Source organism: Corvus brachyrhynchos, unplaced genomic scaffold, assembly GCF_000691975.1.
Source record: "Corvus brachyrhynchos isolate BGI_N302 unplaced genomic scaffold, ASM69197v1 scaffold409, whole genome shotgun sequence".
In the NCBI taxonomy this organism is placed as follows: Eukaryota; Metazoa; Chordata; class Aves; order Passeriformes; family Corvidae; genus Corvus; species Corvus brachyrhynchos.
In genome coordinates this window covers 2482550-2499109 of record NW_008246059.1, presented here as the reverse complement: position 1 = coordinate 2499109, position 16560 = coordinate 2482550, and the positions used below count along the sequence as shown (strand labels likewise).

The 16560-nt window shown below is 36.4% G+C and overlaps 1 protein-coding gene across 5 annotated transcripts in view; it reads left to right on the top strand.

Moving 5' to 3' along the window:
• Nucleotides 1–16560, top strand: part of ZNF236 (zinc finger protein 236) — a 67629-nt gene that overhangs the window by 12671 nt on the left and 38398 nt on the right. For all 5 annotated transcript variants that reach the window (XM_017746141.1, XM_017746139.1, XM_008642702.2 and 2 more), the window contains exons 6-12: nucleotides 1315–1461; nucleotides 3290–3361; nucleotides 8130–8333; nucleotides 9455–9683; nucleotides 11399–11671; nucleotides 13405–13608; nucleotides 15365–15509. In XM_017746141.1, coding sequence (XP_017601630.1) covers nucleotides 1315–1461; nucleotides 3290–3361; nucleotides 8130–8333; nucleotides 9455–9683; nucleotides 11399–11671; nucleotides 13405–13608; nucleotides 15365–15509 — 1274 coding nt within the window. The remainder of the gene's footprint in view (nucleotides 1–1314; nucleotides 1462–3289; nucleotides 3362–8129; nucleotides 8334–9454; nucleotides 9684–11398; nucleotides 11672–13404; nucleotides 13609–15364; nucleotides 15510–16560) is intronic.

Genomic DNA, 16560 nt, shown 5'->3' with positions numbered 1-16560 from the left:
TGTGGTCTAATTGACATGGTGGTGTTTGGTCAGACGATGGACTTGCGGACCTCGGAGGTGTTTTCCAACCTAATTGATTCTGTGATTCTCTGACTTTGTGTGACTAGTTGTCCTCGAGGTTAACAGCTTTCTATATGTGATAGCTTTTGCTGAGTAAAAAAATGCACCAACGTTGATTTAATAATTTAAATTGACTTTTTTCAATATTAGTTACGGATGCAGTAAAAAATATTTTTCACTTTTTTCTCTGTTACTTTGTTATTTTGTAAGAAAGAATCAAGCTGTGGGTACGGTACTTTAAATAAATGCTACCTCTTGATCACATTCTGTGCTGTGTTTTGCAGTCCTGAGCCTACATTTGAGTTACTGTTTTGGATAATTTATTGATTTTTTTTTTTTCCCTTTCTTGCTGTTGCTGTGTTTTCTTCAAGCCTGCATGGAACTCTGTGAATTCTTTATTTTATCCTGAGACAGTTACAAAATAACATTGCAGCTGTTAATGAATTACAGGTTGATTCTCACTTCCTAAAGCACTGTTTAGGTGTAGCATATTTTATTACTTAATACCTCTTTGTGAAAGTCCTGTTCGCAGTTTAGTGTCACAAAATACAAAGTACCAATACTATATTGCAAGTACTACGGTGTGTTTTCTTTTGAATATCTTGTTGCTCCCTGCACGTTGCAAGTGCTACACTGGATGTTATTGCTGTATGATGGACTGAGGAGGAATGGTGAGGATGGTTGGAATCTGCAAATTTAGCTGCTTTAATTACCTTAACCCATTGGTGTGAAAGTCTCAAACAAGTGGCTGCTGATCACTTTCTCATTCTGTGTGTTCAAATTCAGTTCAAACTAAACATTAAACTTCCCTGCCCTTCACAGTGATGGTTTTGTCTGCATTTTTTTATCTCACACTTCTAAATTTCCATTTGTATAATTTATGATGTTTCATCTTCAGCCACATCTTACTTGATAAAGTTGCATTTCACTCTTGCTTTTAAGTGTGGAATGGTAGGAGATTGTAAAGAGAGAAAAGTCTGAGGCCTCGTTTGCCAGAGGACTTTTTTTTTGCTGTCTGGTGCTTCACAGTGCTGAGAAATGGTAATAAGCAATTATAGTCATGTACAAAGATTATAGTTCATTTATATCGAGGAGGTACCAGCCTGGTTCAAAAACTGCATATTGGTAACTTGAAAAAACAAACCATTTTAGCTCTCATAATTCCGTAGTGTAATTGTTATACAGAAAAATAATGAAAAACATAATATTTGGTAGATGTAGGAGAAATTAATGGCAATTTTTTTTTTTTTTAAGGTGAAGAATGGCCCTACATACAACTGTACAGAATGTAGCTGTGTCTTCAAAAGCTTGGGTAGTTTAAATACACATATCAGCAAGATGCACATGGGTGGTCCACAGAATTCTGCAAGTGCTTCAACAGATGTATCTCATGTTACAGCGGTAAGCTTTTCTTGGTATATTGTGAAAATGCCTTTGAGAGTTTTATTAGGTCTATATCTTACTTCCAGTAATTCTTCAGATAGGCCAGCACTTCTTGACCCTGTGGCTGTCTTTTGTCTTTTTCAAGTTTTGTGTGATTTTTGGTATTAATTTGCAGGATTAAATATTAGGAAAATATAAATTGGCTGACTATATGTAAAAAAGTATTTACAATTCAAGGATTTGGTTGAAAATATAGCAGTTTATTTCTACAACTAAGTAAAGTATAATTCTTGTTCTTACAGATTATGTTAGCTTCCTCTGATAAAACAAAAATGATGGGGAAGTTTTAGAACTATTGAAACAATGTATTAGTTTCAACTCATCTTCAGAAATTGTTTCTATAATTCTAGTCCATACAAACACATAGTGGATTCTTCTGTGTGTATCTGATAACTTGTTTTAAATGTTAGCTTCTTATTTGGGAGATTATAAAGGAAAAAATATAGCTTTGTTGGAAGCAGTGAATGTTTTTCTTTCTTTGCCAAGATACAAAAAAGAGCTAAAATTCAGGAAATGCCTCTGGTTTCAAAAGACTACTGTATTTTTTGAGCCAGTGCATATTTGGTTTATTACAGTACTCTTCATTTTTTTCTTTGATTAGAACTACCTTTTCTACCTTTATTCCACTTTGTTTTGCCTAATCACACCTCATGCTTTAATGTTCAATGGGTGATGAGTAATACCAGACTTTGAAAGAGAATGGTTAAAATTTGAAGTCTGAACTTCATTTTGCAGCTGTGTCTTGTTGAAAAAAACTGTCTAGTAATGTTGTTTGGAAAAACTTTTTTTTAGATTTTCTGAAGTTGTTTTATAGGGCAGATGCTATTTGTTTCTTCATGTTACTTCCTAAAAAGAAAGACTAATATGTCTTATTTGTTTGCAAGTACATATATTCTCTGTCTTTTTTTACATTTCTACATTCTCAAGCCTAATCTTAAAAGCAGAATGGAAAAGAATTCCTTCATACTACCCGTTGTTTATTTTCCCTGGCCAGCTCTGGTTTTATTTTTTTGGTTTGCCTAAATATTTTGGATTTTCTTAGCATATTGATATTACAGCAGTGTGGTATTATCTCTGCTGCATGAATCCTTTGCTGCTTGCATGCAAGAGGGGAATAGCAAAAGCAATACAGTAGTATAAGCAAAGAGAGAGAAGGGAGAAAAAGATTCTTTCTAAAAATAGATGCCAAGAAGTTTAGCAAGGAGGAGCAGAGATAAAAAATGACATGTCAATTGCATATTAGAGAGGATTATGCTTTTTATTTGTAATTTTATATCTGAACCTGCCTATATCTAATTATTCCTATTTTTTATTGCTTTAGAAACTTAGTGCATTATTAGATTAGCACTAGCATTCTTAGATTCGAACTTTCCTTCATTCCGCTCAAAACTTGCAGAGCTGCTTTAACAACAAATCTCCAGTATAATAATTCTATTCTGAAGTTTGCAGTCAGTCTCTGTCATCCCTTGTTGGCATGTACATACCTGGGGATAAGCAATGATTATGTCCTTATTAAGAATCCATTCTAAAAGCTGAAGTTTTCTGAAGTGCTGTGATACCAAAGAATGCACTCTTGTGTGATACATGAGTACATCTTTTAAATTACAGTGACTGTAAGGCTGTCATTTTGCTGTCATTTGCTGCATTAGTATTTTTAACTAAGGTGATTTTGTGTACTTTTGTTTCTCTCACATAGTCTCATTTTTCTGTGCTGCTTTTCTGCATTATATGAGCCATGTTCTTCTTCTTTTTGACAAAAGTTTAAAATATTTTGATTTCTTTATAGGACTCTGTCACCCAGCCTTTAACAACATCCTCTGCTAATCTTTTGCAACCTGTTGATAACAAATGGAAGAATGTAAGTGGGAAATTTTTGTTTTATTTTTGTGTCAAGATTATAAGTGAGAGAAACTTTACATAATTTCACAAATTTTCATTTAACTGGTGAAAAAGAATATGCTGTGATACTTTGTGGAAGTTGGATCAGCTAGTATGTGAAGGGAGGCTCCTTGGCAAATGCAGCTGGTTATTTAAGGGTGGAACAGGTCTTGAATGGATTATATTGCCTCATTTGTTTACACACCCCTGATTTTGGATGTAAGTCTGCTTAACAGCTCTTCAAAATGGAGGTAAATACTCTTCTGTATAATAAGACCAGAGAGTAAGGATTCTTAAAAGTACTGGATTGCCCTACCCCTCTGCCTTTACTTTGCAGGGATTACCATGGTTTGATTGGAGAGGGAAGGAGCTGTGTTCATACTGGTTGAGTTGATTGGAATTTAGGCAGCAGAGGAACTGTGGGGCTCAGGAGGAGCGATGGAGCTGGGGAAGGATGATGCAGGGCTGACTTTCTGGAACTCCATAGCAAACAGTTGTGGTGTGCAGGAAGGCCTGTAGGCCTGTATGTGCCAGCCCCCTGAGAATGCTGGTATGTTTTGTTGCAGCTGTACAACATCTTGTTTGTCAGCTGTAGGTTGCAGCATGGTATCTTAGGGACAGACCATCTGACTTAAAGTCTCCCCCTCCCAGCTTCAGCTACTGGTTATTTTCTCATGCACTCAAATCCACAAAACCAAGAACTGGGAAATGTGGCAGTATTGCTTTAAAGTCACCATAAACAGCCCATCCACTGTAGGCAGGGCAGAACAGGTGGAGGGGTGGCACAGAAAGGGTGTACGAGAAGGGTTAGAAGGTTTGGAACTCACTGTTGGCAATGGAGCAGTCGAGCACCTGGATAAGAATCAAGGGGCAAACAAATCATGCAGATATCATTGTGGGAGTCTGCTGTAGACCTTCCAGCCAGGACGATGATGTCAACAAATTATTCTTTGAGGAACTAAAGGACACCTCTGAGTCAACTGCTGTTGACCTTATCGGGGGCTTCAACTTGCCAGAAATTAACTGAGAGCATCACACAGCTGGTAAAACCTGGGCCAGAAGATTGCTAAAAAATCTGGATGACAACTTTATGGAACAGGTCCTAAGGGAGCAGACTCAGAAAGATGCCCTCCTTGATCTGCTGCTTCTCAGCAGAGAGGATCTCATAAGCAAAATGGAGATTGGCAGCCATCTTGGCCACAGTGACCGTGAAGCGATTGAGTTTAAAATCTCTGTTGACAGGAGGAAAAGTGCCAGCAAAACCTCAGGACTTGAGGAGGGCAGACTTCAGGCTGCTCAGGGAGCTTGTAAATAAGGACCCCTGGGAGAATGTTTTTGCAGGTGCTGGGGAATATCAGTATGGTCACTTTTTAAACGTAACCTTCTGAGGGCAAAGGAACAGGTGATTCCCAAATGTAACAAGTCAAGCAGGTGAGGCAGAAGGCCAGCTTGGCTGAGCAGAGATCTCTTCTTGGAAATAAGGCAGAAAAGGAAGGTGTATGCCCTGTTGAAGCAAGGGCAGGTGATAGAGGAGGAATACAGAGATACTGCTTGTTGCTGTAGGAGAAAATTCATGTGGCCAAAGCTCTGCTGGAGCTGGAGCAGACCAGAACTGTGGGGGACAAAAAAAGACTTTTTTCAAATTTATTAATGGCAGTAGGCAGAGTAAAAATAACATTGCCCCAATTACAGGATGAGGATGGTCACCTCACAAATAGGGACAGGAACTTGGTCTGTTCAGCCTGGAGAACTTAGACCTCATTGCAGTCTAGTACAACTTCCTCATGAGGGGAAGGAAAGGGACAGACTCTGATCTCTTCTCTGTGGTGACCTGTGACAGGATCCGATTAAGTGGCCTGAAGTTTTGTCAGGACAGGTTTGGGTCGGATATCAGGAAAAGGGTCTTCACCCAGAGGGTGGCTGGGCAGTGGAACAGGCTCCCCAGAGAAGTGATCACAGCACCAAAACTGACAGAGTTCAAGAACATTTAGACAGTCAGGCACATGGTGTGACTCTTGTGCATGGTTCTTGTGCAGGGCCAGGAGTTGGACTTGATGATCCTTGTGGATACCTTCCAACTCGGAATATTCTATGATGTGATGAAGATTGCCAGGTTTTTCCTAGTGAGAGGTGTGAGTTGGAGGGAATGGATCCCATTGCCTTCTCCTCCTAGAATTGCCTAAAACTGACAGGCATCTTTCCAGGCACTCTGCCTCCAGCCTGTAGCACTGCCTGGGTTTTTGTGACCCAAGTGCAGGACCTGGCACTTGGCCTTGTTGAACTTCACACAATTGGCCTCTGCCTATCGATCAGGTCTGTCCAGATCCAGGGTTGTATATAGTCTGTATTTCATTCTGGCAATTTTTAGGGTTTTTTCAGTTGTCTGTTTATAGTGTTCACTATTCATGAACTGTTTTCAGTGATACAGGAGGAATCAGAGCATCAGAATCCTTAAAATATGCTATGATGTGTTTATTAGTGAACACATTCAAGGTGCCTTAGCCGCCTTGCCCATCAGATGAAATACATAGGGGTGATTCCATCTTCTGTTTTGAAGAAGAGGGAAAAGTCTGTCATCTTAATAGAGAAGAGGAAAAGAAAGTTCGAGTGCTGAAGCTAGGCAAATTGACACTTTGAAATAAAGTATGAAATTTTAGTGACGATAATTTCTCTTGGAGCCATGTATTGAAGTTGGATGGCAACAGAAAAAGTTAACCATGATAAACTACTTGATTTAATGAACTGCTCTAATTTTTTATGGTTACTGTGACTTGAAGGAGTAATTCACTCAAAGCAGTCACACTGTCTGTGTTACACAGCAGATCAAACAAACCAAGGGTCATCACAAGGTCCACTATTCCAATTGAGCAACAGTGGAATAATGAAGTAGTAATAAAATACTTCATTCTCCATGTTAGCTCTAAAATTGGATGTTCAAATGAGACCTAGAAAGAGACCTCTGAAACTTTTTATAAATAACAGCGTATCTTAAGAGTAATGGCAACAAACTTCATGTATGTGTATGTGCGTGCATTATTGTTCAAAAAAGATAACCTCCATGAGACTGTATATAAACTGCTGTATAATACACAGAACACACTGGCCTTAAGTGCATGTAATGCTGTGATTTTCATATCGAAGATGATGTTGAGAAGTTCCTTCATTAACAATTAGTTTTTCTCTTGGTAAAGCCTGGGAGAATTTGATACACTTTTAGTGTAGGCATCCTGCTCTACATAAGAGCTTCCCTACATTCTGTTTCCAGAAAAGAAATTATCTATATAAAGAGCTGTTACACTCTTTAGCAAACTGCTTTGCTTCAGTTCCTGTTTATTGCAGTGAGAATGGCATATAGTGTCTTACCCATATTGAAATGTTTATAGCACTTTTGCTAAACTGGAATCTGAAGAGTTGGAGTCTTTTTGTGTCTCACTGGTGAGGTGAAAAAAGCCCTAATGGTTAAATCAGCAAAGTAACAAGTGGTATTCTCACATGCACGCAAGAGAAACAAGATAAGGATTTGTTTTATATCATCTCATGAGAAGGCATTAAGAATACTTCATCAAATTCACAGGACATAATCTGAGTCAAGCTAATGTTTCTTAATATAATTCTCTGCAACCACCCGTTCTTTACTACAGTGACTGTCATCTTAACTGTCTAGTGTGAAGTGTCAGTACAAAGAATATCTCAGGGAAGTTTTCAGATTAGAAAGAAATAGTACACATGTGAAGCCTAAGATTATTCTTTGCTAAAAATGATCTGAAAGAAGACAGCCTTTTATATCTGTGTGTGGTTACACATGCACCTGGAAGTGGTTATTTTTAGAGAACAGAAGTGAATATTAGAAGCAAATAACCAGTGTGTTCTAGGTTACCCAGCTATGGGGCTAACCATTGTATAAATATATATTTCTCTTTTCTGCAGTAAAACAAATCATTGAGAGCAGTTGTTTCAGTAATGGTATACTTATGCAGTCTATGTGTGGTAAGAAGAGAAGTTTATAAATGCAGGCAAACAGGAGACTTTATTTCTGATTTTAAAATAAATACCAAGGCTCTTTATCACTTTTTTCCTTCATATTTGTTACTAAGGTAGTCTAAGATAAAATTTCAAATTAAAGATTGAGAGATTAGATTTTTACACTTCAAGGTTTTTTAGTATTTTGACAGAGCCTGATGTGTATTTAAATTTTTAGAATATGAAGAGATTCCTCTAAAGCTAAGCAGTTTCAAAGGTTCCAAATTGAAGGGGAAAAGTTAGTTGTTTGTTCTGAAAGGTTTTCATACAGCAGCACACAATAATTTGCTAAAAAAAAAATCTCTAATGGAAGGTTGTTTTTTCCAAAGGGCCTGCTTGAGGTAAATGTGAACTTTAAAAAGATGGCCATGTCAGTTTATCTCTTTTGGGAATTACTTTTCATGTGGCCTTTACTTGTGGAGTTTTGTAGTTGATCCTTGTGTTTTCTTAATTGGTTGAAAGTTCAGTAGTTAACAATATATTTAAATCAAGCCGTAAGCTTGCAATTTCAAACTTGGGAAGAACTGAAAAAAAAGGGATATAAAAAAGCAATTCTATAATGAAGTGAGCAAACTTTGAATGAGGCTCTGTATAGTCATTATGCCTTACACAAGTAACTATCCTTGTAGTGGACAGTTGCGAGACATGTCAGGTAAGGGAGCGGGACAGGTGAGTTCATAATACGTACTTTTGATCTTCCTTGACAAACATACTGCTGTGTATTTCAGGCCACGCATTTTCGGTCTCCACTTCTTCAACAGACAGAAAACCAGGTGTCTCCAGCTGCTGCTCATCAGGGTCAGCAGACTGTCACTGATGTCATTCAGCAGCTCCTTGAGTTATCAGAACCAGGTCCTGTAGAAAATAACCAGCCTCAACAACCTGGTCAACAGCTCAACATTGCAGTGGGGATCAGTAGAGATATTTTGCAGGTAAGAGCTCTGTGTGAGAACAGCTTTACATTTCAATGGTTCCTTTCTCATTCTTTCTTAAATTTTAATGAAATTCGTTCTCAGTATTATGGCATTCCTTATGAATTTCTAAACAATTTTTCAGTCAAGAAAGAATTGTAAAGATTTTTTGAATGGGTGTGGACTGCACCAATGTATCTTTTGTGTAATAATGCAAGAGAAAGGCTATAAATATTAATTGTATGGCTTTAAGTGTACACCCCTGTATATGGATATTTTTATTTATACCTTTAGCTTTTTTTTTTCCAGTTGCCTAGAAGGAGCTTGTGGCATATCCGTAGGTTATGCAGTGCTTAAAACATGATATCATTCAAGAGGGGAAAAATACTTTTATCTGGTTAAAAAATGAGAAGCTATACGTGGCCATTACCCTGTTCTAATTAATAAGGGCTTTCTGAATATTTCCTATTTGTGCAAGAAGTTTTTTTCCAAGGTCAGCCAGTGTTTTTCTTAACTGTATTTTGTCCTTGATAATGGCAGAAGGAGAAGCGGTGTAACAGAAGAGATGTAGGGTGGTGAATTACTGTCTGTGCTTGTTCTCCAGCTTGCACCACATAAAAGCACAGACAGGATGGAACTGGGCAGAGAATAATATTCTTTAGTGCTAGTGGTAGCCTGCTAACCTGTAAGATACCTTTTCATCTCTAGACTTTTAAGTACCATTTAAATTTGGTTTTGGAAGTCCTAAATGTTAGATGCAGCTATGTGCAGGTTCACTCTGTTACCTGTGCTGGATTCTCTAATGGAATGTAATGGAATGTGATGAGGAATTGCAAAAAGTAACAACGATACATAACTATTATCCTGATAGCTATTTAAATTAAAAAAAAAAAAAAAAAGTTGTTGTTTCCTGGAAGGCAGCTGTTGGCAAATATGTAAGCACAGAAAATCCAATGTAAAATTTTACAGACTATCAGAAATCAATGCTGTGTAATAAGGCATTTGCAGATCTGTGAAAACAAGACATTTAATTCCTTTAATTATATTTGCATTGTATCTTCTGAGTACTTGTTTGAGAAAAGTTGGGGATAACAGTGGAATGTTTCTTTCTTTATCCAGAAGTTTTTTTGTTCTTTTTTCAGCAAGCATTAGAGAACAGTGGGTTGTCGTCAATTCCTGTCTCTGCACATTCTACTGACTGCAGCCAGGCTAAGGCTGCAGGGACCCAGGATCAGAACCCAGATGTCCCAAGCCTCTCAAATCATCAAGCTGATTCTAATAGTACCAAACAAGAAAAGGACGAAGACAGTACAGATAAACAAGATAAAAAAGAAAAAAAGTTCATTAAGAAAAAATCACCATTTTTGCCTGGTAATATTGCCACTGCTTTCTACTTTTTGTGCTGTAAGGAGTGTAGTAATTGCGGGTGTGTTTATGGCTTTATAAAGGGATTTCCCAAAATGTATTGTGGATTATTTATGTACAGTATTTGCTCTTACCTGAAACACAGTGTAAGGTATGATCAATAATATTTATATTTTTCATTATAAAATTTTTTTTCATAAAGAAAAATCTCAGGATGGCATGAAGTGAAGTTATACTTCTAAATCTTTTGGATTAGATCAGTGGAGTTATAGGAAAAGGACAAAAAAAGTATGTGAATGTATTTTCCTCTCCCATCATCCTTCTCTGACAAGGACTGGGTTTTCTTTGTGTGTCCCAGAGTAGACAGTTCTTGCAAGGACTGTTCTTCCCCTTTGGAAGTGAGGCCTCACATAGGCATAAGGGCAGGACTGCAGATCTTCACTGATCCCATGTAGGGAAGGATGAAGGCTGGCATTATATTATATGAATAATACTTCATGTCACCTGTCTCTGGAATCACAGTACTGATATGATATTGTCAGTATAAATCCATGTTATTATTCTGCCTCTGTACTGTGTTGTGTATATGCAAGCCTGCATTTTGTCTCTGTGTGCTTAAATGCAACTTCAGTTTCAAGGTTGCTTGAGCTTTATGGCTGCTAGAAGTTGTTTGTTCCAAGTAAAGCCTTCATACTTTAGTGGCCAGCCTGGTATATACAGTGCTATAATGCAGCCTTTGATCTCTGTCTGTAGTATCTTCATAGTTACATTGATGTTGCTTTTACTTCTGCAAGGCATGGAGAAATTGATCCAAAGTAAAAACTTGTCTTCTTCAGTATCGCTGTGATAAAAGTTAACTTTTTCCTCTGGTAATAATTACTTTGTTACTTGTGTATAACAGTAACAACTCTCTAGCTGTGACTACAAATAAAAATAAAAGATCACTGCTCTACAGACAAACACAACCACTTTTGTTTTTTGATAAAGTAACATGACCTCAGTGTGTTGACAGGAAAAAACCCACTATGTGAACCGATTTAAATGAGCAGACAATCTGATATTGAACAACATATATAAATAAAAGACTCTGATAGGATTTAGAAGGGGTTCCTTTCATTTTTTGTTGAGGAAAAAACATCCTGTTGCCTTAGGACAGACTTTAGGGTTCTTGGATCATAAAGCAAATTTTGTAAAAAAAGTAGCCTTAAATTGTAAAAATACCAGAACGACTTGTGCAGTTTTTCTTCCTTTACAAGTTTACAAAATGTAAGATACGTCTGAACTTGCAAAAGAGAGGGTCAAGCAAAGTATCTCCTTCAGTAAGGTATGTGTTTAGTATGTAAAATAATTTGTTGTGGTTGAGGATTTACAGTCATTGTTGGATAATTTTGTGTTAGATATGTTATTGATAAGTTAGCTGGTATATTATATTGCATTACAGCTGCATTCTACGTTTCTAAGTGGCATAGAAGTTGCATTGTTTGAATTTCAACAGGATTCTCTTGGGGTTTGTTTTTGTCATTCCAGCCCACCACCATTTTCATGAAGGAGAATATATCTGATAGAGAAGTTAATCTTCTATGAAGTGTGTTGTGATGGCATCTATTGCACAAAATGTTTTTGTGGTCTGATTGCTTTGTACAATAACATCAATGTGGTGGGATTTTTCAAGAATTGTTAAAAGGTTTAAAGAGCATTCATTTTGGTATTCCTTGTTTTAGGTTCTATACGTGAAGAAAATGGAATAAGGTGGCATGTTTGTCCATCCTGCTCTAAGGAATTTAAAAAACCGAGCGATTTAGTGCGCCACATTCGCATTCACACCCATGAGAAGCCATTCAAGTGTCCCCAGTGCTTCCGCGCCTTTGCCGTGAAGAGCACTCTAACAGCACACGTCAAAACACACACTGGCATTAAAGCTTTCAAGTGCCAATTTTGTATGAAAAGCTTTTCCACCTCAGGGAGTTTAAAAGTTCACATTCGCCTGCATACAGGTAAGGCCTTGAAATCACTTTGTGTATTCTATGATGTGGGTGAGACCTTGAATGAGAAAAGACTGTGAAATGTGTAAGTTGTAGACATGTCTGTCATGTCATTGTTAATATCTATCATAGAATGTATCATTTTAGTGTCATACATGATGAGTGTAATTTTTTGTCATAGTGTTTCATGGCTTTGAAACTTTGGGCTCTTAAAAAACCATGGACATTCAGTTTTCCGATGAGTCAGCTGTTGTTCCTTTTTAATATCGCTATTCTGAATGTATTTAATTGTGCTTTCTAAAGAGTAATACTCTTAAAATTTGAGTTCTGATTTTACTTATCCCCAGTCATCTTTAATATTTACTCTGCATCTTCCCTCCCCTTCCCAACACTTTTTGATAATTTCACAGTAACACTCAGGACTGGTTACTTCCCATTTTATGTTCTACATTGCAGTGTTGTTTCATGTTTTCACCAACTTACATGTTTTCAGCATCTCACATATCCTAAAACTCCTCTGATCATATGGTCTTTGTTTACATAATATATGATGTCTTCAACATGTCTTTTTATGTGATTGAACTATCCTTTCCATAGAGAAAAATGAATTTTCTGCTTTTGGTAGGCTACCTGGTTGTTTTCCAATTTCTTTCTTTGTTCATACAGGTAGACAGAGTTTTCGGCAAGATAAATGTGCTGCTCTTTCCTTTCATTCCTGTTTATGTAATTATCTTCTGCAAAAGTATCATTCATTGGCTTAGGTGCATTTGGTATTCAATGTGTTTTATAGTTGGATGTATTTTATCCATGAAATATCAATGTTGGATTCATCTGCAGAAAGTCTTTGACTTTTTTTTGTAAACTTGTAAACCAGTGGTTTTTTCTGTTAGTTTAAAGTCAGGCTTGCTTTATACAAGAATTCAGATTAATTCAGAGTGGCAGAAGCACTAGGTGGCTTGGAAAATAGGTAGTCCAGTGTTTATGGAACTGCTCTGTAGTTTCATATAATGTTTTAGTTATTGCATTGTGAAGAGTGGTTCATTATTCTGCAGTTTTCTGCCTGTGATTGAACTTGGTAAAAGCTTTCTTCATAATATCCAGTCATGTTTCCTAGCCTTTTAAATTCAAGATTTCCCCTTGAACAAAACCAGAAAGTTGTTCAGCTTTGCCTGTCTCTAACTTAGCAAATTCTCTAGGAAATCGCTCCCAAGGAGATGTTTCTACTGGATTTTGCATTACAAAAGTCATTTTTTGATACTTCTGTTGGCATGCTTTTTTGACTGCCATCAAACAGAGTTGATGTTTTCAGAGACGGATGTATAATTTTTTTGACTTTGTCCCATCACAGTTCCCTCTCTTTTATCCTATTATATAACATACTTGCCTGTGTGTTTGCTGATTCCTTTTTCTCACAGTTTTTTAAAAGTTTGTTTTGGAAGGACTTTAACCTGCCATGTGCAACTCTTAGGAGAGCTTCTGAAACACTTGAAAATTGCTGTCACTTTCTCATCATCCAGTTTCTTGATAACAAACTTGCTTCAAGTGATGCGTTTCAATCCATTAGCAGTTCAGCAGATTAGTTGTTACTTTGATTGGTTTTATGGATCTGTCTTGAAAACCTATGTAACAATAAACACCATGAGAGAAAAAAAAAAAGTACAGGAAAGAGAATCGGCATTCTAAAGCTACATTTCTAGGTTGATGGAAATAAAATTTTAAACTAATTTTTTTTTAATATTTTGCAGGTGTTAGGCCTTTTGCTTGTCCTCACTGTGACAAGAAGTTTAGAACATCGGGCCATCGGAAAACTCACATCACTTCACATTTTAAACATACGGAACTAAGAAAGCTGCGACATCAACGTAAACCCGCAAAAGTTCGAGTAGGAAAGTCAAGTGGTCCAGTACCAGACATTCCCTTGCAAGAGCCCATACTCATAACTGATTTAGGTAAAGATCAAGTAAATCCATACTCTCTTGAAATTTGGATTTCAATGGAATATAAAGGTCACATTTTAATCTAGCAAAAGCATTCAGAGCTCACTCATCTTCAAAGATGCGCTTTGAAATAAGTCGTCAAAAACAAACTTCAGCAAAGTGCCATATTTTATAGTTTGCTTGCACTAGAATTAATAAGAAGAGGATTTTTTATTTACAGTGAAACTGTGTAATCCTTACCAGTAAAAAAGTATGTGCATTTTTGTGTTAAGGAGTTTAAGTATTATTAGATTGTAGGTATAGAAGAGATGACAGTTCATGACCTAGATTCTTCTTAAGATGATCATGTTTATTCAGATTACAAATATTAAGGAGTCAGTGTGTTACATGATTTTAAGGTATTTGTTATAAATTGTGACCTCAGCTGAATTAGTGGTAATGATTACTGGTCGTATTTCAGAAAGGCAGCTTGATTTTGGAACCTGCTTTGGAGAATTCATCCAATTATTTTATGTGTTGTATAAATATTGTCACAAGGTTATATAAAATGACTTTTTGGAAGAAGTTTTACAGCCCAATCAAAACAGTATGTTGTCCAGTAGAGTTCAATGTAGTGGGTGAGGTGTTTACTCTTTGTTGTTTGATTGAACAGTTTGCTAACCCCAGACTTGTCTGTTGTGCAGTCATCGTTGTGGTGGAATCTTATATTGGTAATACCTTCAGCTTACATTGATAAAATTTTTATCACTTCTTAAAAATTTTTTTGCTTTCACTGCATCCAGGAGTTAGTGAAAGCAAGAGTAGGGGTTATTTTGGTACCAGATAGAAGAAACTTAAATTTTTGGGGTACAAGCAAAATTTAGCTGACAGCTTCAGACAGATCACACAGTGTTTCTTTCTTGAGTGAACCCCAGAAACAAGTATAATCCCATTTCTTGATTTTAAACAAAAACTCCACTTCAATACAATAAAGATCTGCACAGTTGAAGTCCGATTGTTGGGAAAAGATGAATATTAACCAGAAATACTATAGAAGTTGTTTCCTATGGATGCTGATAACACATGAACTCTGCTGATATTAGAATGTTCAGTGTAAAAATAATCTCTACTGTTTCTCAGGAAGGTGTAATGTTTTTTCAACCCCCTCACAATATTTTCACATTTTTATTCATTCCCCCCCAGAAAAATAATCTTAGTTCTTTTAGAGGTATCAAGAACCTAATAATGTTACTCTGTAATAGTGTTGATCTTTGAGTGGCACTTCTGTTGATATATATTTTGCTTTCTAAAGTAGTCTTAATTTTTCTAAAAGCCTGTGAAAAAAAGTCTGCAAATTGTTCTCTACCTGTTTCAATACTTTTCACAAAAGGCATATTAAATATTTGTCAAGTTGTAGACCTGATATACATTGATTAAATATCATTTGCTAAATTTGAGATTGGAAGAAGATGATGTTATTGGATCAGCAATGAATTCATTACTGCCAGCTTTTTCTAAAGTTAATGCTTATTTTGGACAAGGATGCTACTATAATGAGGTGGACCTGTGGATAAAAGAAGAACTTACCACTAAAATAGCATGTACAGTATAATATCTATAATGCTAAATAGATGTATGCCTAATTTTAAATATGTGCTAAAAACATTTTCTTTATATTTTTGGATGCTACAAGTTTAGTCCTGCTTTCTCTTCAAATATGAGCCCTTCCGACTACTGCAACTTTACCAATCAATTTCTCCTTTTTGTGTGTGTGTGTTTATATATGCAGGTCTTTTCCAGCCAATCCCAAGGAATAGCCAGGTCTTCCAAAACTATTTTAACAGTAATTTTGTGAATAATCCAGAGAGACCATACAAGTGTTATTATTGCCATCGAGCCTATAAAAAATCCTGTCATCTTAAGCAACACATCAGGTAAAATAAACACAATAAAGGAAGAAAATGTATGTAATAACAGATCCATGGAAAAGCATGCAATTTATATAGTATTCACTGAAAAGATTTTTTTTTTACCATCTCTTAAACAGTGAACTGTTGATAATTGGTTTTTTTTTCCCCTGGTTGAGTTGGAGGAGGCTTTGGAATAACTCATGCCTATGTGCAGTTCTAGCAGTACAAGTGGTTGTATTCAACGTGTAGTTTAATTTACTAACGCTTGGATTCTTTTTTCCTAAACTGTGTATAGAAAAAAACAAGCACTATTTGTGAATTCTTATGGTAATTTTGTAATTGCATACTCCAAATTGCCTGCTTTGTATGTAACTCCTATTTTTTGAGAAGGAAATTTGCATTTTGTTCTGTATAGAAAACCTCTAAAAGAATTTGAGCTTACATTGTAATCGACTAAATATTGTTTGGGATCATTATGTTGCTTGAAGCTGAGTTCAAGTTCCGTGTAGTCAGTGGTTGTTACAGCCACAAAGTCATGGAGTCATAGAAAAATTTAGATTTTAGGAGAACCAGTGGAGATAACTAATTCAATCTTGTTTTGAAAAGAAGAGTAGCTTCAAAGTTAGATGAGTTTTACAGTTTTGCAGTCTTACAGGCAGTGAGATTTAACATTTAATCAGGTTATGAAACAGTGCTCTCTGACTTACAAACTGTAAATAATTAGAAGAGGAAATATGAAAAAAAACCACCAAAGATGGTGCCTGGAATCTAAGGGAAGAGTCCGTACAAGCAGGTGGCAGTCTGCTTGTTTCTGCAATGTAAGCTCTGTACTGCTTTCTTACTTTCTCTAGCCCAGATCATGGTGAGTTCCTCATACTCTCTTTACAAATAAAGTTCTGTATTTTTAAGTTCTCAGACTGCCTTGAAACAATTTCCGGGTTTTATATGCTGTCTTAACAGGAGGAAGGGAAGCTTTACAGTATCACATCTTTTCTTTTGTAATATCCTACCTAGATTTCTCACTGTCTTCTGTAGATACATTCTAGATGGATTGATTTAAATGAAAATAATTTTG